This window comes from Siphateles boraxobius, unplaced genomic scaffold, assembly GCF_051911475.1.
Source record: "Siphateles boraxobius isolate OS27281-9 unplaced genomic scaffold, OSU_SipBor_1 19, whole genome shotgun sequence".
Classification (NCBI taxonomy): Eukaryota; Metazoa; Chordata; class Actinopteri; order Cypriniformes; family Leuciscidae; genus Siphateles; species Siphateles boraxobius.
This window is the reverse complement of record NW_027508799.1, coordinates 24,898,252-24,924,986: the sequence shown is the minus strand read 5'-3', so window position 1 is coordinate 24,924,986 and position 26,735 is coordinate 24,898,252. Positions and strand designations below refer to the sequence as shown.

Genomic DNA, 26,735 nt, shown 5'->3' with positions numbered 1-26,735 from the left:
TTGTGATATTAAGAACTCTCACTTTTACAGTGCTTATGGTTCTGAGGTTGAAGTGTACCACATAACAGAAAGTCAAAAAGGACGTATTTAATGAATCTGGCAGCGTTTATAATTACTGGAGACATGAAAGATCTGCTCCGTAAATCTCTCCCTCTGTTCCACCCTAATAATCTCTATCGAGCACATAGCGCATATCAGAAGTCATTAATCCCACACTGAATCAGATCGCGAGCTGTTGGAAATCACTCAGCTTTATCAACCTTATTCTCTCATCCTCCTCTGTTTTATCTCTCTGCAGCTCTCTCGGCACACTTCAGAGTGTGTGAGCCTTACTCCGACCACAAGGGGCGCTATCACTTCGGTTTCCACTGCCCTAGACTCTCGGACAACAAGACCTACATTTTCTGCTGTCACCATAACAACACAGCCTTCAAATACTGCTGCAACGAAACCGAGTTTCAGAGCGTGATGCAGCTCAACCTCACCACCAACTCAGACGGCTATGCCCACAAGTGAGTAACTGGTCAAAATAAAAGTATTTTGCAAGCATGCACTTTGCTTTTTTGAGGGATCTGAACCAATAACCCACACGATTTTTTCAAATGATGCACCCTCATCGAAATTTTTCTAGAGAGTTAACAAACAGAGTTAATTTCTTCAACAAAATTATTGAATAAAATTGTTTTGGTTATAACGAAGACGTGACAAAAAAAACATGACAAAAATAAAATTCCAATATATACCATTGACAAAAAAATTACATCACAACATAAAATATATATAAAAACAATACAATAATAAATACTTGGAATGTTCACTTTAAATGTTGATACTTGTTTAAATTATATAAAATGTTTGAAAATTAGGTTTGTTTTTTTACCATTTGAGTAAAACTGACTCAAATTGATGAATATGACATGATGAAATGTTGACGTTACATTTAAACAACAAAATAATCTGATGCCGTTTTACATTTAGGCTACTTGTATACACCCAGAAAATGAAAATTCAAAACTAAAATAATCTAATGTATGAAACAGTCTCCATCTCCATTTCAAACACTTCATAGTCTTAAATATACAAACAACATCTGATACCTCTTAGTGTTAAATAATTCAAGTAGGGCTGCAACAACTAATCGATAAAATCGATTATAATCGATTATGAAAGTCGTTGTCAACGAATGTCATTATCGATTAGTTGGTCTGCTTACGTCACGGGGAGCGTTTACTGGTCCGCACACACACGCAAGGTCTCTCTCCCTCAGGCGCTCTGCCGAGCGCGCGCGCTACACGGTTTGGAGCAGTCTCTGTCTCGCATGCGCGCTCTTGCTTGCGCGCTCTAGATTTCGGGAGTTTGAACTAATTCGCGGGCATCAGGGAGCCGCAATCAATATGCGGGAGACTCCCGGGACTTCCGGGATCTTGGGATGTCTGTATTTTGTCTCGAGCATCAGGTTGCGCAATCAGTTCGCTCGAAACGTAAGTGATGGATTAAAATAGCGCTACCGCAGAAATAGGTTAAATTAAAACGGTCTTTACAAAGCGAAGCACTAAATATAAAGGCAGTTAATAACAGCAGCAGTAAAATATTGTTTTTTAGTCACTGTACTCAGTGGTTTTCAGCGAATGCTTGTGCACTAATGCATAATTTCTCCTGTCCTTTACTCAAGCCTGTTAGCTTGCTGGGTAACGTTACCTCCATTCCGTTCTCTTTTTATAGCATTTGTCTACTAAGTTTTAATTGTTTTTCAAACGCGATCTATTGCGGCCCTACGTTCACACAATTGTTTTCAGTCTGTCTATATTTATTTAATCAATTTATCCTTATATTATTCTTTTATATATTATATATAATATATATTATATTCTTTATCCTTATATTCCTTATATATAATTAATTTTAAATAAAAATTAAATGAATTATATATTTTAGATGTTTTAGTTTGTTTTTAGTTCAGATATTCACATCTGAACAACATGTCTGTGTAAATTTGTTTTAACAAAAATTGTGTTAAAACATAATATGTTGGATATCATTTTTTTAACAATAATCATGTTTGTCAACTTGCCATCAGCAATTATCATTAAAAACAATGCAAATATTGATATTAGTAAAACTCAATGTGTGGCTTTTGCACTTTTTAAAGTACACTTTTACACATAAATACCCTGATTTACGGTTTTATTTAGTTATAATAAAAAAAAATCTAATTTAATTTCTATCCGATTAATCGATTAATCGAAAAATAATCGTCCGATTAATCGATTATCAAAATAATCGTTAGTTGCAGCCCTAAATTCAAGATTCTCTGAATATTTCTCATTCACACCTTCTCTTGTACTTATTTTAATCTTTGGGTGATAAAGTTTCACAGTGTACACTTAGGGCACACTTATTTCCTACATATTCATTTGTAGCTTATCCGTCTGTCTTAACCTTACCACAGCCAGTCTGCACCAGACCGAAACTTCCTCTGACAAGGTTCTGAACCATGCACTGTGCAGTTAAAGCACTCTTCTGTTCTGTAATGTCCACAGAAGGCTAGCAGTGCCATTCAGATTTTCCCCACTGTCTGTTAAAGTAACGAAGTCTGAAAAATGACTCCTGGTCCCTAAAGCAGCCAGAAAGACCAGAGATCAGTAGAGTGATGCATTTCTTCTGAATATTATCATGGCTTGTTTATCCCTCCAGCTGACTGATAGGGAGGTGTGAAAAATGTGACAATCAGACTTGCGTATTTGCGGAAAGCCTGGTTTTGTCTGCCATCTTCACACATATGCAAACACGGTTCAAAAAGCATAATACAGCAGATACTAAACCACATGCACACAAAAGACAGAAGATAGAAATTCTGACAGGTGAAATGCAGGTTTATTTAAGTCAATATTCAAACTTTTTGACGTCAAGGACCCCCAAATACAGTATGATGGCCCAATTGAAATGTATATGGCTAAAATATACAGATATGTTTGTATAAAGATGCATTTATACAGTGTGGGGAAAATGTGTGATATTATAAACACATTACCAAGATTCAACTGAATGTTATATTGTATTTGGCTTAAAAGGAAAAAGGGGGGAAAAGTATTAAAGTATTTTCTGGAAAATATTTACATTCTATAAAGCATAACATGAATGTCTTTTATGAATGTAAAAAGAGAGATAAATTAGAAATAAAAATATTTTCACAAAACAATGTGCAGATTCATCTTTAATTAATTCATAGTTAAAACATTTAATTATAATTGTAATTTGATCATCTTGATTTCTGGGGGGGGGGGGGGGGGGGGGGAGTAAAATAATTTGTTTAGCAGCCTCTTTCAAAATCCCTGAATTAAATGACATTAATTAAATGACAGAGTATTAAATTGGGCCCCTATAATCTTGAATATTTGAATACATCCATGAGTGTATACCTATAGGAAATGTTATAATTTCATTTAAAACAATTAAAAATATCAATGCAATTTCTTTAGAAAAACAAAAGTGAATGAACAATTGTATTGTCGCAGCCTGCGTCAGCGTTTTCTGAAACATCTCTGTTGGCGTCTGCTGTGAGTGCAATTTATTATTCATTATTCCCAAGTCAACCAAGCATCCAGATCAAACTGTCTGCTATGATGATGAAAGAATCCCTCTGACATTTAGCCATGGCAAAAGAGACTACAATATGTCATACACTGGTGCCGTGTGTGTATGAAAAACTAAGACCTTGTTGTTTCAGTCATGCATCTGAGATCTCCGTCGGGGAAACATCGCAGTACTAATCCAAAACAAATCAATTAATTTTCAGCCCCACAATGGGATATAAACAATGAAGCAGTGACATAAAGGCAAGCTTGTCACCATGCCCTGACTCTAGTCAAGCATGAAAATATTATTTCACCACTCAAGATCAAATCGACCCCTCTGTGTGACTGTAGAATCCCAGAGCACTGGGTAGCTGTACAACGTCTGCCTGACCCGCATACTATCCTGCCAAAGCAATCACAAAGACCAGTGGAAAGCAATTACAGCACTTTACAGCCACTGCATTGGCACTGACCTCTCTTTTCATTGTATTAGTTGATTTAAATGAGGAAAAAATCAGGCCCATTCTCCCTTGTAATGATATGACTCTCCCTGTTTCTCATTCAGAATGAATCTTTTTGTAGAGCACAAGTATAACTTACATCTCTTTGTCGTTCCTGTCGCTTTAGTAACTACACCGCTCTCATTGGTGTGTGGATTTACGGCTTTTTCGTCATGATCCTTCTGGCTTTGGACTTCCTGTACTACTCGGCTATGAACTACGAGTTGTGCAGGGTCTACCTGGAGAAATGGGGCCTGGGAGGACGGTGGCTCAAACAGGCCAGGAGTCAATGGCACAGCACAGCTCAGGAGGGTGAAAACGACATGGGATCCGGTTTGAGTCACCACCACCATCCACGGCACAGCTTGAGAGGCGAAGCACAGAGCCCTACGCTCCTGACCTTCCAGACCTCAACAGCCTGGTGAGTCAACGAACAGGGATAAAGGAGAGCTCCCAGATTAATAAACACCCAGGACCCTTATGTTATGTCCAGAGAGTCATTGTAGCGTAACCCTAATTGACTTCTGATCTTGATGGATCGTGTCGTACTCGGACACAAAAAAAATAATTAACTTGAATGACGTTGGATAAAACATAAATGTAACTAGCAGAAAAGTGTATAAAACATTATACTTGTATATCAGCTAAGATAAGAAGATGTCTTTCAGCCTGACTGGGCTTTTTCAGCAGAGGCTTGAATGCAATGCAAAAACTTTGCACTTTTTTTTAACACCTAAGTATAAGGTTATATCCATCAACATTAGTTACTAGGATTCATGAACAAAATATGACTTAAAGACTTTTTAAAATGAAATGCAATATTGATCTTCTATTACTCTTAAAACAACACAACTGTCCAAAACACTCCTCCAAGTTATATTAGTAAAAATTTTGATTGCATTAATTATATATAAAAAACAAACTTAAATTAATATTGAACAAAACTTTGTAAAATAGCATTAACGTAGATTAATAAATGCTGTAGAAATGTTGTTTATTGTTAGTTCATGAACCTCTTTGTAAAGTGCCACCAAAACTTTTTCAAACTTTTATTCTCAATTAATACTGGATTACTAAAAAATGGATCATACAGGTCTTATAGGCACACCAATGTGAATGGACAGTAAGTCTGACTAAAGGTTTGCTAGAGGAAGTACAAACAATTGTTGTACCTCATTCCAGGGTCCTGATGTCATTTCTTTATTTCTATTATTTATCTTGCAGACTGTAAGACAAAATATTTGTTTTAGTTCTCATATGATCTCTATACTTCAAATAATGTGTGGCAGTCGCCTCAACATCTGGCAGAAGTTACTTGTTCACAATGAGCATTGGTGATTTTCAAGTAAGAAATCGAACAACGAACTGGGGTGACGTCATTTCGAACAAATCAGGCCAAAACAACCTTCGTTTTCTGTTTGTTTCGGGAGTTTGAAACAGCTTGCCAAAGCAAACTTTCTGTAAAAATTCGCTCTAGCTGAAAAACCCTCTTCAAACAACCATTGGTCAGTGGCGATTACGTAATAAGTAGGTGTGGCTCTGAGGCTCCGCCTTCTTTAACGTGGTAATGCTCTCAGGTTTATTTCTTCTGCTCAGTACCTTGAGGTTGGATGTCCGTCAGTAAAAAAACAAACTTTGCCATGAGTATATCAGGGCCTGTAGACTACTATTTGATATACACCAGTAAACACTTTAGACAAAGAATTTACCGGCTAATCATACATTAAAGAAGGGTGGAAAGCTGACCTTCACGTGGAAAGTCTGCAAATTTTTGGCTCAAGCAAAGGAACTACTCAGACACCACAGAAATTGTTTCAGATGGGATTGAAGGGAAAACATCTTCTAACAGCAGGTGCTGGCCACATGGGTCCCTCATGGCTAATCTGGCTCTGTATGAGGTAGCATTCGCTATGCCATCTGTTGCATCTGTTGCTCACTGTTCCCTGACACGACCTTGACACGGCGACCCTTGGCATCCAATTCAAACCCAAAGACATTTATGTTGCTAGAAAATGAATTCATTAAAAATGTACATTTTGTTTCCACAAAAATATTAAGCAGCACAACTATTTTCAACATTGATAATAAGAAATTTTTAAGAAATGTTTGTAATTTTACAGATTTTTGATCAATTAAATGCAGACTTCTATCAAAAAAATCGAATGTTAGCTAAGACTTGGGTCACGATTGACGACGCTGACTGGGCATTTTACATCAACATTCATGCCATGTTCCAACATTCTTCTTGACATGCCAAATGAAGTGTCTGGAGTATGAAGTCATTTTAATAGTACGATCATAATGTGGCAGGAATATGAGATATGTGTGTTGCATTTCATATAGCGACAAGACACCGATCCATGAGCCTCCAAAAGTTCTAACACGGGCAATTAATTTGTTGTTGGTGAGCATTTCACAGTATTTGATTTTTGCGATATTGAGTGGGCAAAGGTGCAAAGGCTTTGGTTTACAGTCACCTTTGATCAATTTAGTATAATTGCTGTAAAAGCAACTTCTTTTTTAAAGTCTTACTGACCCCATATTTTGAACGTTAGTGTATATATCATAACATAAAATATCATTGATGTCTGTCATAGCTTTTATCCACCCAGATTACATCTTACACTCTGACAGGCAACAAATGCAAAAAATTACAGTATATGCACAGAGATATATAAATATATAAATATTTTTGAAGCTAAATTTCTGAAATGCAGACTGAACTTCGAAACTAGCCAATGAGCTTTCCATTCTCATTCTCGCCCCTCCCCTTTCACACCTGTCCTGTCATCTGAGATGGAACGTCTGGAGGCAGGCGAGTGGAATCTAGCGTGTAATATGATGATGATGTGTCTCACACTTTGAAGAAGCTGGAGAAATAGAGCTCTTGCAGCACAGAGATAAGATGCGTGAGGGCAATAAGTTTGTCTGGCTGTTCGACTCCAAAAGAATTGTGAAGGATAAGGTTAATTGAATACTGGCACACTTGAGATGTAATTGACATCAAAGCATTTGAAATGCAGTTTCTCTCATGTCTGTTCACAATCACTATGCTAAAGTGTGCTTTAATCAACACCATGAACTTGTACTTGTACAAATGATAGACAATGATCACTTTAATACTGAATGGTCATCTCAACAGCGGCCAAATTTTATTTTATTAATGTGATTTTCTCTGCCCCCTTCCGCCTTGTCAATTTATGTGTGTGTTTGTGTGTGTGTGTGTGTGTGTGTGTGTGTGTGTGTGTGTGTGTGTGTGTGTGTGTGTGTGTGTGTGTGTGTGTGTGTGTGTGTTGAGCAGATGCTTCTAATTAAAGTCCTGCACCTGCATGCTGTTGGCAGGAGATAATTTAGAAGTTAAAGCCTCCCTCTACCCTCCTTCAGACTGTCTTCTGTGTCAAGATTCTCTTCCACCAAGTCCAATTTTTTTTTAATGATTATCAAAAAGGTCCAAATGTCATTACTGTGAAGTAGCAGGCAGATTGAAGAATTATCCCCAAACCCCAATTTGTGTAATATTGAATTTATTTGGGAGTTGGGCGTAGTTAAAGCAGTGTTTTTCAAACTTTTTGACTCCAAAGCCTCATTGTCCAAGAATATATTCCTCAAGACATTTCTGCTACTTACTCTAATGACAAAGCTTCTTATTTTTATTTATAGAAACTAGGAGTGGCAGTATACTGTAACAATTTATGTTACAGTGTCCTTATTGCATGTTTACATTAGTTACTATAATAACTGCAAATTATGCATAATTACATTATGCAACTAACCCTAAACCAAACCCTAACCTTAACTTTACAGTAAGTACATGTAGTTAATCAATATTATTCAGTACTTAAATGTACAAGGATACCATAAAATAAAGTGTAACCAAATGTTCTTCAGGTTTAATGCTCTTTATGACCAATGCATTTATATTTATTTTCTAGTCATTTGATTATCTATGTGGTTTTTGTTTTATAATAATATAAAATAATTGCAAATCTCTCAGTAATTTCTAACCGATAAAATATTTTAGAGTTTGACATAACTACAAAAAAATAATTTTACTTATTACGTTTGAACCTGTGTTTGGTAATGCACAAAAGAAGATATTTTAAGAAAATGTATCAGTGCAATGCATCAGTGTTTTTTTGACCATGCAATTAAAGTCAGCAGGGATCCAGTGTAGTTTTGGACAGCATTGACTTTCATTGTATGGACAAAAATGCAAATAGAACAATACATTCGCTAACAGCTTATTTGGTATCCTTTGACCTCTTAAACGTTGATATAAACATTCCATTAGTGCTCAATAAATATCTACTACAAGCGATCACCTCTGAGAGCTGCAATTTGGGGAGGGTATAGATAATAGCGTAAAATCTGAGATTTGGTATTGAGTCATGGTATTAATGTCACAGTTTGTGAACACAGAATGTGATTCTGAGAGGTCAGTTTACTTCTGATGATAAGGGACAACAGTAACTGAATATAACGTTGGCTACGCAAAATGAAAAACACTTGATCTGAGTGATGATCAGAGTTATGTTTACAGCTTTGCTACAGTCCAAACTCGTACATTCGGGAGCATGGCTACCTGCAGACTCTGGACTGTTGTTGGCAGCAAAACAAATTGCATATCACTGGATAAAATTAAATTGTTCATGGAATTGCATAAGAGAGAATCCATCTCATAATATTTAAGCAATTTCTCAACTAGTGGTGAGTGGAGATAGTGATTTCCCGTAGCTTGCGTGATTGCATTTTTGGTCTGTTTTGGAGTTTACTCATCATGATTCCAGATGGCAATGGTATTGGGTTGGCACATATTTTTTTTAGAAAAAAAAGAAATTAAGAGAAATGGGAATATTTTTACAAAAGGCTTTAATGAAATTACAGACAAAAATCACAATCGTTATAATGGCCAAAGCATCATTACGTCTGCAACAGGCATCTAATATGAATAATGAGGCTGTGAGCTATGCTAGTAGATAGAGTCTGCACTTCTACTTTAATAACAAGCTTTTAAACCAATTAGAAAGTGTATAAAGCAAAGAATTTGACACACTATGCAAAGCCAGCACTCAATTTTCATTATGTAATGGAGTGTAGCAGTGAGCATTGTTTTAAAATTACCATTCCATTTGCATTTGATACTGAGAGCCTTAGGGGCAATTCACACCGCACAGTTTGTTGGATCAGTCTGTTACCCCTGTCGGCATCTGTTGGCATTGGTCAGGGTTTATTTTCAGCCAACTGAACCTGTTCAATCAGCGTTTGTTGTCGGTGTCTGTTGGGGCAGTGTGAACATGACAGTTATTTTTCTTAAAATTCTAAATCCAACGACCAGCTTGTTTGTCTGTTTGAGTGAATTGGCCTTTAGTCTTCTGTAATTCAAACATAATAATTTAGCTATTTTCCTCCGAAAGGAATCTACTCAGAGAAAACTGATATTTTCATCTAAATGTCACCAACTCGGAGCACTTCCCATCAGAACGCCTCTGCTTCATTTCCCAAAACAATAATCTCTCAGGGGTTGTGGAGTGGAGTCAAGCCCAGTGGGGGCAGTTGGTATTTATATTGCAAACAGAGGGCAGTGCATATCTTGGGTAAATATCTCAGTGTGAAGTGACTCACCATTGTCTCAGATCTCATACTTGAAGGGTTTGGTTTGGATTAAGACCTCGTGTTTGTTTTAGAAGAACTCTCTTTTTTTCACATATACAGATATAATCAGCTGTTTCTGCTTTTCGGTTAATGAAAATGTCATTGATTTCAAATTTTATTCCCTTGCAACTTATACATTTATGCTGATATCATCTAGCTGGCTAACATAGATGATTTATTTTTTATTTTTTATTTTGAAAATGACTTTTGATGGTCTTGTAATAAGCAGTAGGAATGTGCTGAAAACCACAAACCAACAACCCAATCAGTAATGTTTTGCAAATGCCGCTGTTTTCCAGCAAAGGTGTGCTAATGACTTAATAGAGCTGCGTTGTAGAAATGTAGTAAAGAAAACTTAAAGTGCCCCTATTATACTATTTTAAAGGCTCCTTTGTTTTGGAAGTCTTCTATAATATGTTTACATGCATCTAAAGTAAAAACACATTAATTTTCTCAAAATTTACATTGCAGTATCGGCTCTTTTCTCACCGTGTCTGAAATGGTTCGATAAAGGATCAGGTCTCTCTCCTTTTAGTGAGATACTCTGTTCTGATTGGTGAGATGGCTCAGTCTGTTGCCATTGGTCTACCACTTACAGCGCATGTTGGAAACAAAACAGCCCTTTGTACATAGTTATACCATTTCAATTCGATCCCGAGTCCTCATTCTTTGGAAGTGCATGGAAAGTGGATTTGCTATCACTGCGCATAAACGGCATATCTACACCACAAAACAAACTCTTCCTCAGCTACAATACAGTTTGAGAGCAGGTCAAAGTGTTCGGGCAGCCAATTCAGACCATTGGCTGGTGTTGTGCAAATAATATATAATACTACTACGATAAATAATACTAATGATTTCCATTACACGAGAGTAGATGTTAAAACTTCATGCTCATTTGTACTCTGCTTTCGCCAAGATAAGCACCAACTAAGACATAGCTTTACAGTAACCTATGTTTCTCGATCCATTTACACTTCTTTCCATCTGGTGGTGTAAATCTCCTTCTGTCTAGTGTTAACACTCGTCAGCACACACAACGGCTGCAACCACAGTGCGGTCCCCCCATGACAACCGTCTGGATTGAGCTGAGTAGGGGACATCTCTAGGGTCTTCAAGTGGGCACCTTCCGTCCTCAGTGTTTCGTTGACTAGCCCACGACACCTCAAGAGGGCTCGACAGTGACTCTGGCGTCCCAGAGTCACCCCCCTCCGTCCCCCACTCAACTCAGCCCAGCTTACTGACCTCTACATCCATCCTGCTGCTGAGACCTAACCACAATCTCTCCGCAACCCAACCATACGCGCCAACCCGTTTGACTAAGGCTGTTGAGCCCCACTGGTGCGTTAATATGCAGTTTCAGTGGCAACGGTTCCGTATGCCATACCACCTACCGCAAAACACAATATCTGCCCAACCACCCGTCATTCACGCAATATACACAGGAACGTAATGACTGTAAATACTATACAACCTATACAAATAAACCAACAGACTCTTCAAGTTATCAAGAATTCTACGAAACCGTAGCATGGCGGCCTGTACACAGCCAGCTAGAATCTTTCCGTCTCAACCACAACCAGTTGCTGCTCCTTTCTGCTGCTGCAATATGTAAATCCATTTTGTAAAGGATAAAATTATTTTAGTGAACATGATAAATATAGATATATGTTCTCACTGTTTTTTTTTCTTTTGGTGGAGAGGGTGTAAAGACTAAATCTAGAGTACTCCATTCTGAGTATTTTCCAGGACGCCTGTAGAGTTAGGGAAGACCTGTGTGTGACATTTCAACTCTTTTCTTGAACAACGGTGTGTTCCTTAGAGGCGTGTTCTCCAAGACCAACAAACCTGTCTGCGCTCCTGGCCTACATAGCTTAAAAGCGTTCTGTAATGCATTATAAATGAGCATGGTGCTCTGTGCAGACAGCCCCTTCTCTAAAGTAGGCCAAAGCTCTGGACATTCCCGAAACTTTTGCCAAGACTAAATTCTTGAAAATCTGACCACGTTCAGAGTGGCGTAAGAATCAGGCAGTTCATCATTACAAACAGGATTAGTTTGGAAGAACGGGTTGATTAAATGTTCTGTCTTTATCTGACATTTCCATTTATGAGGCTCACAAGTCTCACTCAAGTGGCAGAGGGACGCAAATGTTTATGCTATTTCTAAATAACTTAAGTCAAGTGTACCAGCAGCCAATTGCCCGTTCTAGCTCTGCCAAAATGGACATTTACTAAGCAACACTTAAAGGGATAATACACCCAAAAAGAACATTTTTGTTATTATTTACTCACCTCAATCCCATATTTACTTTCTTCCTTCATTGGGAAAAAAAGCAGTTTTTGAAGAATGTCCTGGTCACTTTTTTCAATATAATGATGGATAAATGTACAATAAAAATAATAAAGATATAAATAAAAAAGAATATCCATTTTAGGGTGGAATGTAGTTTGGGGATGTCCGATAAAACTAAATACAAGTGAGGTATAGTATACTGTATATATTAAATGGAAGACTGTGAAGCTTATACTTATAAAAGCTCTTACATTCATTTTGTTGAACATTTTGTAAAACGTGTACATTATTTTAGCTGTAAAGCTGTTATCATAATTTTTAGGTTAATTTTAGGGTTTTGCTGGTTATGTTGCCATGGCAGCAAAATTGTAAAATTAGAATTAGCAAGTGATTTTTTTTCACACTAAAATCATGTATTCTTGCACATTGTTTACATCTTGTGGCTATGCTTTTGAAATGATGATTTTTTTAACATTTACGGATTGGTCCCATTCACTTCCAGATTTTAGCTGATTTATTTTTTAAGAAAAGGAGGGACAAATTGAAATTAATTTTGTGGTAATCAACAATATGCCACAAGTGTTTAACTTAACTTGTATTGTACACTTGTATTGTGAACCCACACAAATGTGTCATATCAGCTCATATTTATGATGGAGTAAAGTAAGTTTGAGTTGAGCTGAGGCTCCTAAAATACATTATATTCATTTTGTTTATTAATGCTTTTTTGGAAAAGACTGTCGTTTCAGTCTGACTTGTATTAGGCCTTCCAAAGTGTGCGCGAGGATGCTGTCTCTCCGTACAGTGAAGTAGATCAACATGTAAACAGGTTGAGATGCGATCTGAAATTGTTTGTGAACGCACAGCTCAATCGTGCTCTGGCTTGCCCATGGCTACAGAGCTGGTGTCTGATTATAACATCCACAAGGGCCTAATCAACACATCTGTTCCACTAGGAGATCCTGCTTTCCCTTAAAAGATCATCGTACATCACTGACTGACAGAGAATACATGCTTGTATTGAAAATTCCAAGATTATATACTGCATGTATTTAATACTTTTATTAGAAATTCTGATGCCTGAGCCATAAAAATATGGGTGTCAACTGACAGATTCAATTTTAATCTTGATCTGCTCTCTCTCTCTCTCTCTCTCTCTCCATTTCTTTAGATATCCAGCTTTGATCCCAAGGATATACTTGGTATGACAAAGGAGGAAAAGCCAGGAAATGGAGATTTAGTTTTCTTAGACTCTTTTCCTGGCCCTATTTACATTTACGACACGGACTGTGCCGGCGACCTCCTGCAGCTCTGCTGGATGGCATTTTCTCCACATGTTGATGCTGGGACTGACAGCTGCTAATGAGTTTCTCTGCTCAATCAGAGCAGGCTTTTTCAGCTGGATCTACTTTTCTACAGCTGTCGAAGGTCTTTAATGAGAATGTTGTCTTTGACACCCACTACCTTGCCTTGTCATTTTAGAAGTTAAGATTTGGATGCAGGGAATAGGACTTTGCGAAAAGACAGAGAAGAGACCGATGGGTCCGTAAATCTCTACAGTACATGTCATGTTTGCACTGCTCTCAAGTCATTGATTGGCTTTTCTTGAAGTAGCGAAAACATTTTTTTTAGATCCATTTTAATTTGACCAATCAAATTAAATTAACCACAACATCTTCTTACAGTATTTTATGGTGCGGTCACATTTACTATTGTTCTGCGAATTTCCAAGGGCAAAATCCAGTCATTTCAAAAGATTGGGAATTTCACGTGAGGGCGGAAAATTTCATAACGCAGATTTCGCAATGAGTTTAATTTGCTTGGTTTAAGTTGAAAGATGCTTGGTCTGATTTGAAAGTGACTTTACATTGCTATTAGTACAATAGACAAAAGCTTTTTTGCCTGCAAAATTTTGACGTAATTTTGCTCATGTGACAACACCTTTAGATTTCAAAACTGACTATGATTCGGAATTTTCTCATTCTGTTTCAAGGAAGTGACATCACCATTTAGAAAACTCTAAAACATTTATAAATACTGAAATTTTAGGTTGGGGAAATAATTTCTACATAAAGCAATAGATAATAATGAATAAGTATTGAGATAAATGTCATTTATCAACCATAAGAACCATAACCTGACTAAGTGGCATTGCTTCATGGAGTGTAGATCTGGATAATCAGATGCCTGACAGTCATTCATTGAAGAAATACAGTGACATCATTTTTTTTAATCTCTATTGAATTTGTGCACTGAGTCGAAACCAACTAGACATAGGTAAAAGTAGCCACTGTTAGGCTGTGAGTATTCACCTGCAATAACACACAGCGTTGTGCTGAGTTGTGTTGTGTATAGAGGAGAAATTGTTGTGATTTCGTTTATCTATTTAAGGTGAAACTAATAGAGAGATATGTTATGTATTGGAGTAATAAGTTATAATGGTTATAAATTGCCTTACGGTAAATCTGTAGTACATCCCTAGCACCTTGTTCTGTGATAGTGGTTGGTACCTCAGTTGAAGTGTGATATGGCCGTCCACCTGTTAAACTTCTCTGTTTTTATTATGGGATCGGTAGTTGGGGGGGGGGCAGCGGAGTTGTAATTGCATTTGTTAACTTTTTTCTGTTACAGTCTGGGAGAAATAAAGATTTATCTTTTGCAGTGTTTTTGGATGTCTATCAGATCTCTCTCTCTCTCTCTCTCTCTCTCTCTCTCTCTCTAAATATACGTATATATACAGTAGATATATACATATATATATATATATATATATATATATATATATATACAGTATGTATATATATATATATATATATATATATCAAATCAATTGAGCCTTGGTAAGTATAAAAGCATTTAATAAAAGCATTAACTCCACTCCAAGGAATGTATTTATTTTATTTTTTATCTATTTATATAATTATATGGCTATCCTTCTTTGAATTGGCCATTTGCATATTCATTTTTTTCTTTTTTTCTTCGTAGCTTCTTTGGTTTCCTTCGTTAACATTAGTTAATGAATTAGGTATCAAGAACTAACCATGAACAAAAAAGTTTTTGAAACCAAGTTAATTTTTTTTTTTTACATACACTACTAATACATTTAAAGTTGTATAAATTAACATGTATTATCGACAAACATATAAATTAATACTCAACAATATTACACAGAGTTACATTATGATCATTTCCCATCCTCTCACATCGACTACAGCCCTTTTTTGCTGCTGTGCCTTTGATACTGATATGTATGTCTTCTGAAACCTTTATAGTTCTTTCAGTTTTTTATGGTCCTGTATGTTTTTATAATTCAGCAAATTCTGTTATCTCAAAGGAAAATGTGATTCCTCGTGGTAAGACCCCTTTATATATCTTTCACACACCAGCCAGTCAAAGAAAAGTGAGACCCAGCACTCTCCAAAGTTTTCTATCTCACCTTAGAACAGAGGTGCTGTTGATGACTTCTCCAGAGGAACGACAGTAGCACCTCTGTCTTCACACCGAAGACGCCTCTGGTGGACTGGTGAAGAGACTCCTCCTGCTCTAATTGGTTTCGGGGGTGGAAGTTTGTCTCTGTGGGGATAACACAGCTCAAATGAGTTTGTGTGACCGGCTATTTCCGAACTTCCTGTCTGAACATGGAACCCTATGCCACAAAAGTGGCACAGCTGCCGACTGACACATTTGGCACACCGGCCCTGTCTGAGTGTTCGAAAGAGAGAGTCACATCATTAAAGCCAGAGAGATGACAAGAAAAGTTCAGAGAAATGTGTGGCACAGGTGTGAAACTCAAAAAAAGAAGAAAAAGCCAAGCTACAGATCATAAAAAGCGTTAAAAAAAGACATAAGAGAGATAAGAGAAATAGAGGATGGAAATGAGACTATAGGGGAAATAATCTGAAAATCGCCTTCATTTGTCACTAGTTCCGAAAGCTTTGGATCCGACCTCAACAACAAATCACAGAAACTGCATTAATCTATTAAAGGTCTATTTATAGTCCTGCCGCCGTCTCGTGTCTGAGGGGAGACTGGAAGCGATTCTTTGGTTGGTTAGCATTAAACGGATTAGCTCATTAGGCAGAGGCAGGGCTCTTTACGTATGCAATAGAACTTCATCATGCATGGTCTCGGAAGAGCTATTAAATATCACAAAGCCCACTAGACACATACCAAAGTTACATTCACCTGATATAGGCAATGACCCTCATGGGACCGTGTTTGATCGTATGTGAATCCATTCCGAACTAATGACTTCCTAAAACAAAGATACACTGTCTTCCCCAAGTTTGACTGTCTTTCAGTGGTGGCCCCTTCCCAGCACGTCTCTCTATCTTTTCTTATATTGCCACAAATGGGATATCCACTGTTGCTTTCCACACCTGTTCAAATGTAGATGCTCTCCAAACAAATGCATCTAGGGCAACAATATATGTCAAAGCCTCCTGATTTGGCCTTCATTTGCTGCATTTTAAAACCAAATTAGCAGTTGTTGTTTTCTTTCCAAATTTAAAATTATTATGCATATTCTGGCAGGGTTATCGTAGTTAACTAAAACTTAAACTAAAATGAAAATGGAAAATAACAATGAAAAATTATTTGAAATGTGTTTTAACAAGCCTCGATTTGTTCATTATTTGTTAAACGCCATTAATACAGTACGTAGGTGTTAATTCTAACCCTGTTTGATTTAAAGATAATCTATATTCCCCTATAAATAACAGGCTTCATTTATGTTTTAATTATTAATAAATAAATTATACATATTTAACAGTCTACTTAATGTCTTTTTGTGTTAGTTATCCCTGTTTCATTGGATTAAAAAGAAAATGTATGTTAATGTTTTATCCAAAACTTGAGGCTGTGAATGTGAAGCCTGCCTTATTTTGACAATACTTGTGTATATATAATAGTCCAAACTGTTTTGCCATAAGCATATTTTTAAAACAGTTTTAGATTTCAAGAACTGTAATTGAAATCAATAATGCCAGAAATACTTACACCTCTAGACCTGATGTTTCCTGCAGTAAAGTGACCGACTGTGACCCCAAGATACATTTCTGTGTCAAGGTGTGTTTGTGCCGATGTCTTGAGGGCCACTTGAACATGCAGAACAGATTGACACATGACTGCCACTGTTGCCAAGTTAGACTCATTATTTTTTTCTACGTGAGTGTTGCATGTCATCTCCAATTAAAATCATTGTTATTCTGACTGCAGGTGTTGCTTTGTTAACTAGCAATCGCCACTTTAAAGTATAAGCTTCGAATCAAAAATAAGGTCTGATATAAAAATCTACTGAATGTAACTCAATTCTATCTTAATTCAAGATATAATTTATTATACACACACACCTTCACTTCTGTCGTCACACGTCTGTCCTCAATTCTTCACTAATAAATCCCTGGAAAACCAGATAGGGTCTGGAATCCGCTCTATGAAACAATGCAAACACACAAACAGGGACACGGTTCGTGAGCTTTTCACCCAAACTTATCAGCTGAATGGTGCAGGAGTTTGGCAGATGAGGAAATTTGTCCTCGTCAGGGTCTTGCCCTACGGAATTCAATCACCACTGGCTAATCTGGTTTATTTGGCTTGCATGGGCGCAAAGGCAATTTCCAGCTAAAGGCATTAAAAGCTTACTTCAGCCAGGTAATTGATTGTTTGAGATGGAGGGAAATTAGATAACACAAATGGAGGGAGAGAGAACGGTGCCCCTGTGTTTGCCACAGTTTTGTAAAGATAATGAAGAGAAGACAGAAAACTGAAGATACGGACAAGTTCAAATTAAATTGGACAAACGTTTAAATAGCCTTTTTGTTCCTTAAAACTGGGGTAACCCTTTTTATTCACCTGTGTTTTGAGAAACTCATTATGGGGTTACAAAGAACTGCAGGCCTTCAGAATTAATCGAAACTCTTCTGCACTGCGATTAGTCATACAATAGAAGAGATCCTAAAGCTCAACTTGAATTGAATCGTATGTATTGTGTGGTTAATATCCAGCTGGATCATATACAAAAATTACATTTATATCATCGTTGATTATTATGATTTCAGAGGAAGTCCATTTTGGAAGGCCAAATGAGTGAGTTTTCTAAAAATCCTCAAATGCAAACGTATCGCTTAGTTTTAGATTTAAAAAAAAGCCCCTAACCTATAGCCTGCAAATGCAGAGTTAATGTAAAATTTCCTCTTGCAAAATGACTCCTGCTGTAAGTGGAAGGTCAGTGCGCAGCAGCTGGGCAGGCACCGGTCTCTCCCATCCCAGCTGGAAACGCTTACAGAGTGAATGGACCAAAGGACTCCAAACAACCACCCACAAGTGTCTGCCCTTTGCTGCTTTGTGTTCTAATTTAGCTATATTGATTTAATGTTTCTCTGTGAGGGGAAAGAAAGAAACAAAGGCAGGAATCTTGCTTTTTGGGAGTCCATGATTAATGACAGCTCACATCTTGCTGTAGAAACGTATCAGTTACCTAACGTAACCTCGGTTCTCTCTAGAAGAGGGAATGAGTATTGGGTAAGTTAGCTTTCGCTACGGGAAAGATTCATCTTTTCGAGATATTGAAGCCAAAAAATTTTCCTTAATTTTTGTATCCATTGTCAACGCAGTGCAGCAGCTAGCAGATCTAGAGCAGGCTGTCTAGCGTGCTCATAGGCTGCCCTGCGGGAACTGCAGCAGCCTACTACTGAGCCCGACGTGACATCACGTCCAATGAAGGGCGCTCGCACCTTCACAGCATCAAAGCCCGCCAGTATGGGCGTGGCTTAGCGTATATAAGCAGGGCTCGTAGGCTGTATTCTCTGGTTTTCATCGACTGAAGCGAAAGACGCTTGTGGCGCGAGCACGGCTGGTTACGCAATACTCGTTCCCTCTTCTAGAGAGAACCGAGGTTACGTTAGGTAACTGATATGTTCTCTTACGAGAGGTTCTCTCGTATTGCGTAAGTTAGCTTACGCTACGGGAACCCTTTGTCAACGCCGTGCGCACCAAGCATCCACAATGAGTCCCAGGGCTTTCCGGGGAACCCAAATAAGTTGGTAATAAGGTGGCCAGCAACGCGGGCCAGCACTTGTACATAAGCACTCATAGGGTCACAGCGGCGTCGCCGGTCAGTAGCATATAGCACATACCCAATAGTGCAGCTCAACCAGAAGAGCTAGTATACGTGAGAGTAGCCTGCGCATGAACATCTCTGGACAGAACGTACATCTCAGTTAAACTGACAGAAGTTTTGCCTGCAGAGCGGGAACTTCTAGGTTATAAAACCTGACAAAGGTGGACGGGGAGGCCCAGCCCGCCGCCACACATATGTCGTGAATAGAAATTCCGCTGGACCATGCCCACGAAGAGGCCATGCCTCTGGTGGAATGAGCCCTGATGCCCAGGGGGCATTGCAGACCTGTCGACGCGTAAGCGGCTGCTATAGCGTCCACAATCCATCTGGATAGGCTTTGTTTTGAGGCGGCGAGACCCTTGGTGCGCCCATCAAACGAAACAAATAGCTGCTCCGAGTGCCTGAAAGGGGCGGAGCGCGCAGTGTAAACCCTCAGCATCCTGACTGGGCAGAGGAGATTAATTTCGCTCTCGTTATCGGATGAAGGCAGAGCCGATAGAGAAATGACCTGCGCTCTGAAGGGAGTGCCAATCACTTTAGGAACATAGCCGTGTCTAGGTTTGAGGATGACTTTTGAGTCATTTGGCCCGAACTCGAGACACGCGGCGCTGACGGACAGCGCGTGTAAGTCCCCCACACGTTTCACTGATGACAGGGCTGTCAGGAAAACGGTTTTGAGTGATAGGTACTTTAACTCCACGGAATCTAGTGGTTCAAAGGGGAAAGCTTTCAGGGCCTCGAGGACCAACGTAAGATCCCACATAGGAACCGACGGGGGGGCGTGGAGGGTTCATCCTTCTGGCTCCTCTAAGGAATTGGATAACAAGCTCATTTTTCCCTAGCGATGGCCGCGCGTCGACTCAGCGAACGCTGCAACGGCCGCCACATAGACTTTGAGCGTGGATGGGGACCTCCCCTTATCCAACAGCTCTTGTTGGAAACTGAGTAGCCGCGAGACCCCACACGTCCGTGGGTCCAGGTTTTTGTCGTGCACCATTTGGAGAACACTGACCATTTAGACGCGTAAAGCTTTCTAGTAGAGGGAGCTCTAGACTGCGTGATCGTGTTCATCACTCCTTCTGGCAGGGCAACTGGGTACCCAGCGCGTCCTCGTTCTTCGAAAAGAACATTGGGCAGTGAGCGTTGTCTTTTGACGCAAATAGGTCGACTTCCGCTTTGCCGAACAGGCGCCATAATTTCTGGACTGTTTGGGGGTGCAGACACCATTCCCCATGGGGAACGTTGTCCCTGGATAGCGCAGTAAGGCCAGCTGAAGCACTGCTGCAGCTGAGGCCATGCAGCCCAGCATCCTCTGGAATGTCTTCAGAGGAATGATGCTGCCCTTCTGGAAAGACGCGGCTAGGTGTCGAACACGGCGCTGTCGATAAACGAGCCGTCATGGCCACGGAGTCCAGTTCTATTCCTAGAAAGGAAATTGACTGACTGGGCAGTAATGAGCTCTTGGTCCAGTTGACCATGAGACCCAAGCTCTCCATGTGACTGAGGAGCACAGTTCTGTGAGATAGCAGTTCTGTCTCTGACTGTGCCAAAATCAGCCAGTCGTCCAGATAGTTCAGATTTGGCAAACCCTGATTTCTCAAGGGGGGCGAGAGCTGCATCCATGCACTTCGTAAATGTTTCGGGGTGCCAGGGACAGGCCGAATGGCAGGACGGAGTATTGATAAACCTGACCGTCGAAGGCGAATCTCAAGAATGGCCTGTGACGGGGTATTATCTGAATCTGGAAATAGGCATCTTTCAGATCGAGAGAAATAAACCAGTCCCTCGGGCGAACGTGCGCGAGGATTTTTCTGGTTGTAAGCACTTTGAACGGTCTTTTCATAAGCACCTTGTTCAAACATCTCAGATCTAAGATGGGTCTGAGGGCTCCGTCCTTCTTGGGTGCGAGAAAATAACGGCTATAGAAGCCTGACTCGCTCAGAGAAGGCGGTTCCAATTCTATGGCCACTTTGCACAGCAGCTTCGCTATTTCTGCGCGAAGTTGATGTGTTACTTCTGCATTCACAGTTGTCGCGGTCAGTGCTTGAAAGCGCAGAGGACGGCGAGCAAACTGTAGCGAATAGCTGTGTCTTATTGTGCTCAGCACCCATTCTGAAACCCCTGGAATGGCTTCACATGCTTTTTATATATGTAGCTAGGGGGGAATGGTCTCCGGGTTCTGATCGCCGCGCTCTGCGGGGTCGAGAAACTGAACCGGTGGTGTGGGCGCTGCGTGCGCACCTTCGGTGCTTGCAAGCGGCAGCTCGCTGACAGCCGTGACAGGCTGATACATAAGAGGCGTGCCGATTTCCGTGAATGGGAAGCGCCCTTTATCACTTTGTGATGCGTGAGCGGAGCTTTGGGCAGAGTGTTTATTAGTAAGCGTGAGCGCTTTTGTGCGGCCACGAGACTTACACATAACTTTGACGTCCCGATCACTTTGGATGGGGAGCGTTTTATGATAGCCCTGAGCGCAAAGCGCAAAGCACTTTGGGCAAAGTGTTTTTTAGTAAGCGTGAAAGCTTGTGAGCGGGCACGAGACTTACATACATATTTGACGTCCCGATCGCTTGGATGGGGATCGTTTTACTCAGTGACGCGCGCGGGGCTTTGAGCAGAGTGTTCATAAGTAAGCGTGAACAGGCACGAGACTTACAGTTATATGTGGCGCCGCGATCGCTTGGGATGGGATTTTGTGACAACTCTGAAAATCAGAGAATACAGCCTACGAGCCCAGTTTATATACGCTAAGCCACGCCCATACTGGCGGGCTTTGCCGCTGTGAAGGCGCGAGCGCCCTTCTTTGGACGTGACGTCACGTCACGTCGGGCTCAGTGGTAGGCTGCTGCAGTTCCCGCGGGGCAGCCTATGAGCACGCTAGACAGCCAGATCTAGGTCTGCTAGCTGCTGCACTGCGTTGACAATGGATACAAAAATTAAGGATAATTTTTTGGCTTCAATATCTCAAAAAAGATGAATCTTTCCTGTAGTGTAAGCTAAATTACGCAATACGAGAGAACCTCTCGTAAGAGAACTAAAAGAAAGAGGAAAAAACTGAAGGGGTACACTTTAACAACTTTAAAAAAGGATGCAAAAACACCATGTATGTGTCACAAAAGAAACCCATGCACTATAATTCCTAGCATATGACTTCACAAGAATATATACTCAGAATATACATATGTATATATGTGTGTGTATATCTTTTTTTCATAAAGTTTGAACATGACAACATCTCAGAAGCAATTCATGGAAAGACAAGTGCTGCATTACTTCTGAGTGGGGCCTTAGAGATCTTAAGTATAAAGCTTCAATACGTAATGCATTTTCTCATGCTGGGATTTCTGAATCACAGCTTACACAGGGCTTTGAAATGCTTTTAAAACCTGGAAGGAACCAGCTTTCAGGGTCATGTACAGCAGGAAATAAACAATGCTAAATGCTACTAACCTATAACTGTAAGGTTGTCTATTTAGATATGTTTTAATGGAGTTTTCAGAATTCCTTCTTCGGGTCAGAGTGACCCCAAACAGAAATATTCGAGGATTAAATTAGATTTAGATTGGTTTAGTAGTTTATGAATTTGAGTTTCAAAATAATCTGCTGGTAATATTAATAAATAACTATGTCCAGAGCCTCAAAGATATTAGTACAAATAATAATGTTTACATACCAGTTCCCTTCTGCTTGTTTTTGTTATTAAGAATGGCTTGCACTGCTGACAAACACTGTGGAGCAACAGTGAGCACGTTCCGTGGAACACATTCTATTGGCGCTGTGCTGCTGCCACTTGGCGGACGGTAAAGGTAGTGCAAAGAACATATTAATACGTATTAAAAAGCAACAATTATCCAAACGCCAAATATCTATACTTTTCAAAAAAACTGTTTGTGGTAAACTTGTAACAAAGGTGATAATTGACTGTATAAACGAGTAACCGCTCCAGTGAACGGTCGGTAACCGCTCCTGTTGTTATGGTTACCTCGTCACCTGTATGAGACTTTTTCGCTACTACTTCGCGAGCATCTACTTGGCGTTAGACCAAATCACGCATAATGACTAACTTGTAATTTAACTTTTATATAATGTAGAAAGAAAGGTTATAATATATACATTACTGTAATATGCTGAATTGGACCTTTAGTTAACTTAAGCAGGGCTCTCAAGTCTCCGAGACACACGCATTTCAACCCGTTCACACGCCACACCTTGTATTTCTCACGCTGAGGAGTAAGGGAACTTGTCCCGCTATACAATTAATGGACGAGACGCAGGCAAACGGAGGGAAGTTCGCTGCCGTGTTCATAGCATCTGTCTCGAGTTATACAGCGTTAAATGCTAGCTACCAGCCAATCAGAAATTAGAATGAGTTGTTTCCGGGTAAATGTGGTCCCGCTGCAAGTACGTTCGTTACTAGACAACACGCGGTTTGCGGACATCTTCATTTATTTTTTTAGCATTTTGATTTTACGATTCCTGGACGATATCTCTTGCCTGTGATCAAAGACAGTGAGAGCTGATGTTGAGGAGTATAGCCAAATTCGTGCTAAATTATTTTTGATGCTTTTAATAACTGCTTTTAAAGGGGTCATCGGATGCAAAATACACTTTTATATGGTATTTGCAAATAAATGTGTCTTTGCAGTGTGTGGACACAATCACCATGCAATTAAAAAAATCCATTCACTTTTTTTTAATCCTCAAAAAGCCAAAAAGTTGTTTCTCATTATCATTTAAAGAGACATGCACCGAAATGGGTCACTGTGAACAGAGCTGTTTTTGAAGAGGTAAAAAGGGTGTTGTTTTACACAACCATTGAGAAATTTTAACCAAAGTATGTTACAGACTTTACATGAAGACCCAAAATAATCATACCAACTTGTGGAAAATGGGCATCCGATGACCCCTGTAAAGGTGACCGGTTTGGGTCTTGACATACATGCTCAGGGCAATAAGTTGTTATGACACAATGTTATGTACATTGAGCACTGATGTTCAGTTGGCCTGTTTCGGGTCAAATTTATTTTTATTTTTCAATAAATTTGTATTTTTTAAATATACCTATTTATTTTATTTGGATGAATTTGTCTTTTTATCAGATTTAACAATTGTTATAATTTACATTTGTGCTGGTCAATTATGAACAATAGGCAAAATTGAACTGCTAGCAAAAATTGAAGCGAATTTGGTTGGGTCAAGGGACCGCTGCTGCAAATATTTGTGTGGCCCTTCCCCTAAATCTCACTCTAAACTTTTGATAAAACTTGAGAGCCCTGACTTAAGACTACGCCCACACTGAACATTACATGTCCCAAAACCCCTAATGTTAACTAAAGAAATATTAAATAAGGTGTCTGTTGTGACTAAGATCTATACACTTCCACTTTAACCACTGATATCAAACATAACATGTCATGTTACATGAACCATTACAAGTTCCTGTTTGTATGAGAACATAGGCCTACATGAAAAAAATGTGTAGCCTAGTCACATATCCTGCAGGCCATAATTTCATATGCCCTCCCCTCCTTCTCTTTTCTAGTCTGGAAGTGCACTTTCAGATGATATGACTGTTGAATTTTTTTCCCGCAGTCCAAGCACCGAAAGGGTTTATCTTCTTAGTGAATCCACAGGTGCCTCTTGAGGCGGTAAGAACTAAGTAGTCATTTTACACTGAGAACACAAATAGGGCCATATGCCTGTGTGTTTGATGCCTCATGTGGACCTGCAGTTTGCAGGACTAAGTAAAACTCTTTTCACAGTCTGGGCACTGGAAAGGTTTGTGTCCAGTCTGGTACCACCGACAGAGAAAAAGGCCTTTCTGCAGTCTGTGCGAATGGTCTTTTCTTTCTCCTGTGTGTGAGAGTTTATGGAGGGTCAGGCTGGCCTTCAACGTGAACGACTTGTCGCAAAAGGTGCATTTGAAAGTTTTTGTGTATGGCTGGTCGAATGGGAACAATGAGAGTTCTCCGTATTACAGTTTTTCCCACAGTGTGTGCAAAGCCATCCATGGTTTCTTTGAAATAGCTCCTGGTGTTGCATCAAAGCCCCAGGGTACCCCTTTCCACAATCCGTGCAATGTTCTCTCAGGCTGATGCATCAGCATGTGCCGCTTGTAGGAGTTTAAGCAGATGTAGGTAGACTGACATTCGGTACACTCATAGGGTCGTTCCTCTGCATGGATCCGCTTGTGTCTGATAAGAGCGGGCAGGCAGTTGAGCTGCTTCCCGCAGGCGTTGCAGCGATGCACTGCCTCTTCAGGGTGGGTCATGTGATGGTCGTTCCTGGTGCTGAGTGAGCTGAAGGTCTCTCCAAAAGTACAGTTGTAGGTCTGATATTTCAGCTTTCGTAGCTTGTATTCCTCGAGAATATCTTTTGGTGACATTAGGATGTGTTTGGGCATGCGCTTTATGCTTAAGACTGCGTATGGCGTTTGGCCAGAAGCTAGAATTTTACTTTGTAACGTGTTAAATATTAATATTTTTCTTACACACACGCATCGCTTTGCTTCAGAAGGACTTTATTATTCCCTTTAAAGGTATAGTTCACCCAAAAATTATATTTGTCATCACTTACCCTCATGTTGTTCCAAACCTGTATGAGTTTCTTTATTCTGCTGAACACAAAAGAAGATATTTTAAAGAATGTCGGTAACTATAGACAGTTGAGGGTAGCCATTAACTTCCATAGTAATTTTTTTTCCTACTATGGGAGTCAATAGCTACCATCAACTGTTTAATTACCGACATTCTTCAAAATATTATCTTTTGTGTTAAAACAGAAGAAAGAAATTCATACAGGTTTTGAACAACTTAAGGGAGAGGAAATAATTACAAAAATTTCTTTTTTTCATCCCTTTAAAAGGTGTTTTACCTGTAAAATGAACATGCAATGGTTTTAAATAAAATAGTTTTAATAGTTTAATTGATGAATAAAAAATATTTATGACAAGAACATTGTTTGAATTGTCTTTTGTTTTGCAGTTATTCTGAAGTTGCATTATAATATTACTACCTATAGATTTATATACTGTAATAACTACATATTATAATATAATATTATCATTATTAGTAATTATTTTGAAAATTATAATAATATTTAGCAGTAATGTATCAATATAGATATTACAGTTCAATACCGTATCATTAGTTACAGCAAAAGAAAACCACATTACAAAATATAAAAAATACAGTGTTTTGTAGTTAACAGCACTGATCTTGTGAATACTGTAAAGTGAATTACAGTACAGTTACTGTAAATCGAAATACAGTAACTTGCTGGCAACCGTGCTGCCAGTAATGTACTGTAAAAATACAAGAAAATTTGTTAACAGTGCACATAAAAGAGTTGATGGCGACAGAGGGCCTGAGAATGGGAGAAACTGCGGCCATATTCAGATACCAGACAGAGAATAGGACACTCATTGGTGTGGGTGTGTTGGTGGGCTTTCAATAAGCATGGGAAACGTTACCTTTTACCACAAATGTGGCAGCTGTTGCAAAGAGGGATCAACTACAGTATCACTTCCTATAACCTTAGTTGAGTGGGCTTTCTTTCCTGAGGACTGAATGGCCACTGTAAACAAGAGAAGGTGT

The 26,735-nt window shown here is 39.2% G+C and overlaps 1 protein-coding gene and 1 long non-coding RNA gene across 3 annotated transcripts in view; one reads left to right on the top strand and one right to left on the bottom strand.

The window, feature by feature from the left end:
- Positions 1 to 14,686, top strand: part of shisal1a (shisa like 1a) — a 47,381-nt gene extending 32,695 nt beyond the window's left edge. Inside the window, exons 5-7 of one of the 2 annotated variants that reach the window (XM_077234481.1) lie at positions 299 to 512; positions 4,203 to 4,496; positions 13,192 to 14,686. In XM_077234481.1, the coding sequence (XP_077090596.1) occupies positions 299 to 512; positions 4,203 to 4,496; position 13,192 (509 nt within the window). In that variant the 3' untranslated portion in view covers positions 13,193 to 14,686. Of the gene's footprint in view, positions 1 to 298; positions 513 to 4,202; positions 4,501 to 13,191 lie in introns of those variants that run through there. The other variant, XM_077234480.1, reaches the window with a different exon arrangement.
- Positions 1 to 22,923, bottom strand: part of LOC143741929 (uncharacterized) — a 50,771-nt gene extending 27,848 nt beyond the window's left edge. The window contains exons 1-3 of the long non-coding RNA XR_013205280.1: positions 22,814 to 22,923; positions 17,372 to 17,452; positions 15,457 to 15,593 (exon numbers count right to left, since the gene is read on the bottom strand). This is a non-coding gene — a long non-coding RNA (uncharacterized LOC143741929). The remainder of the gene's footprint in view (positions 1 to 15,456; positions 15,594 to 17,371; positions 17,453 to 22,813) is intronic.
- Between the last annotated feature and the right edge of the window lie 3,812 nt (positions 22,924 to 26,735).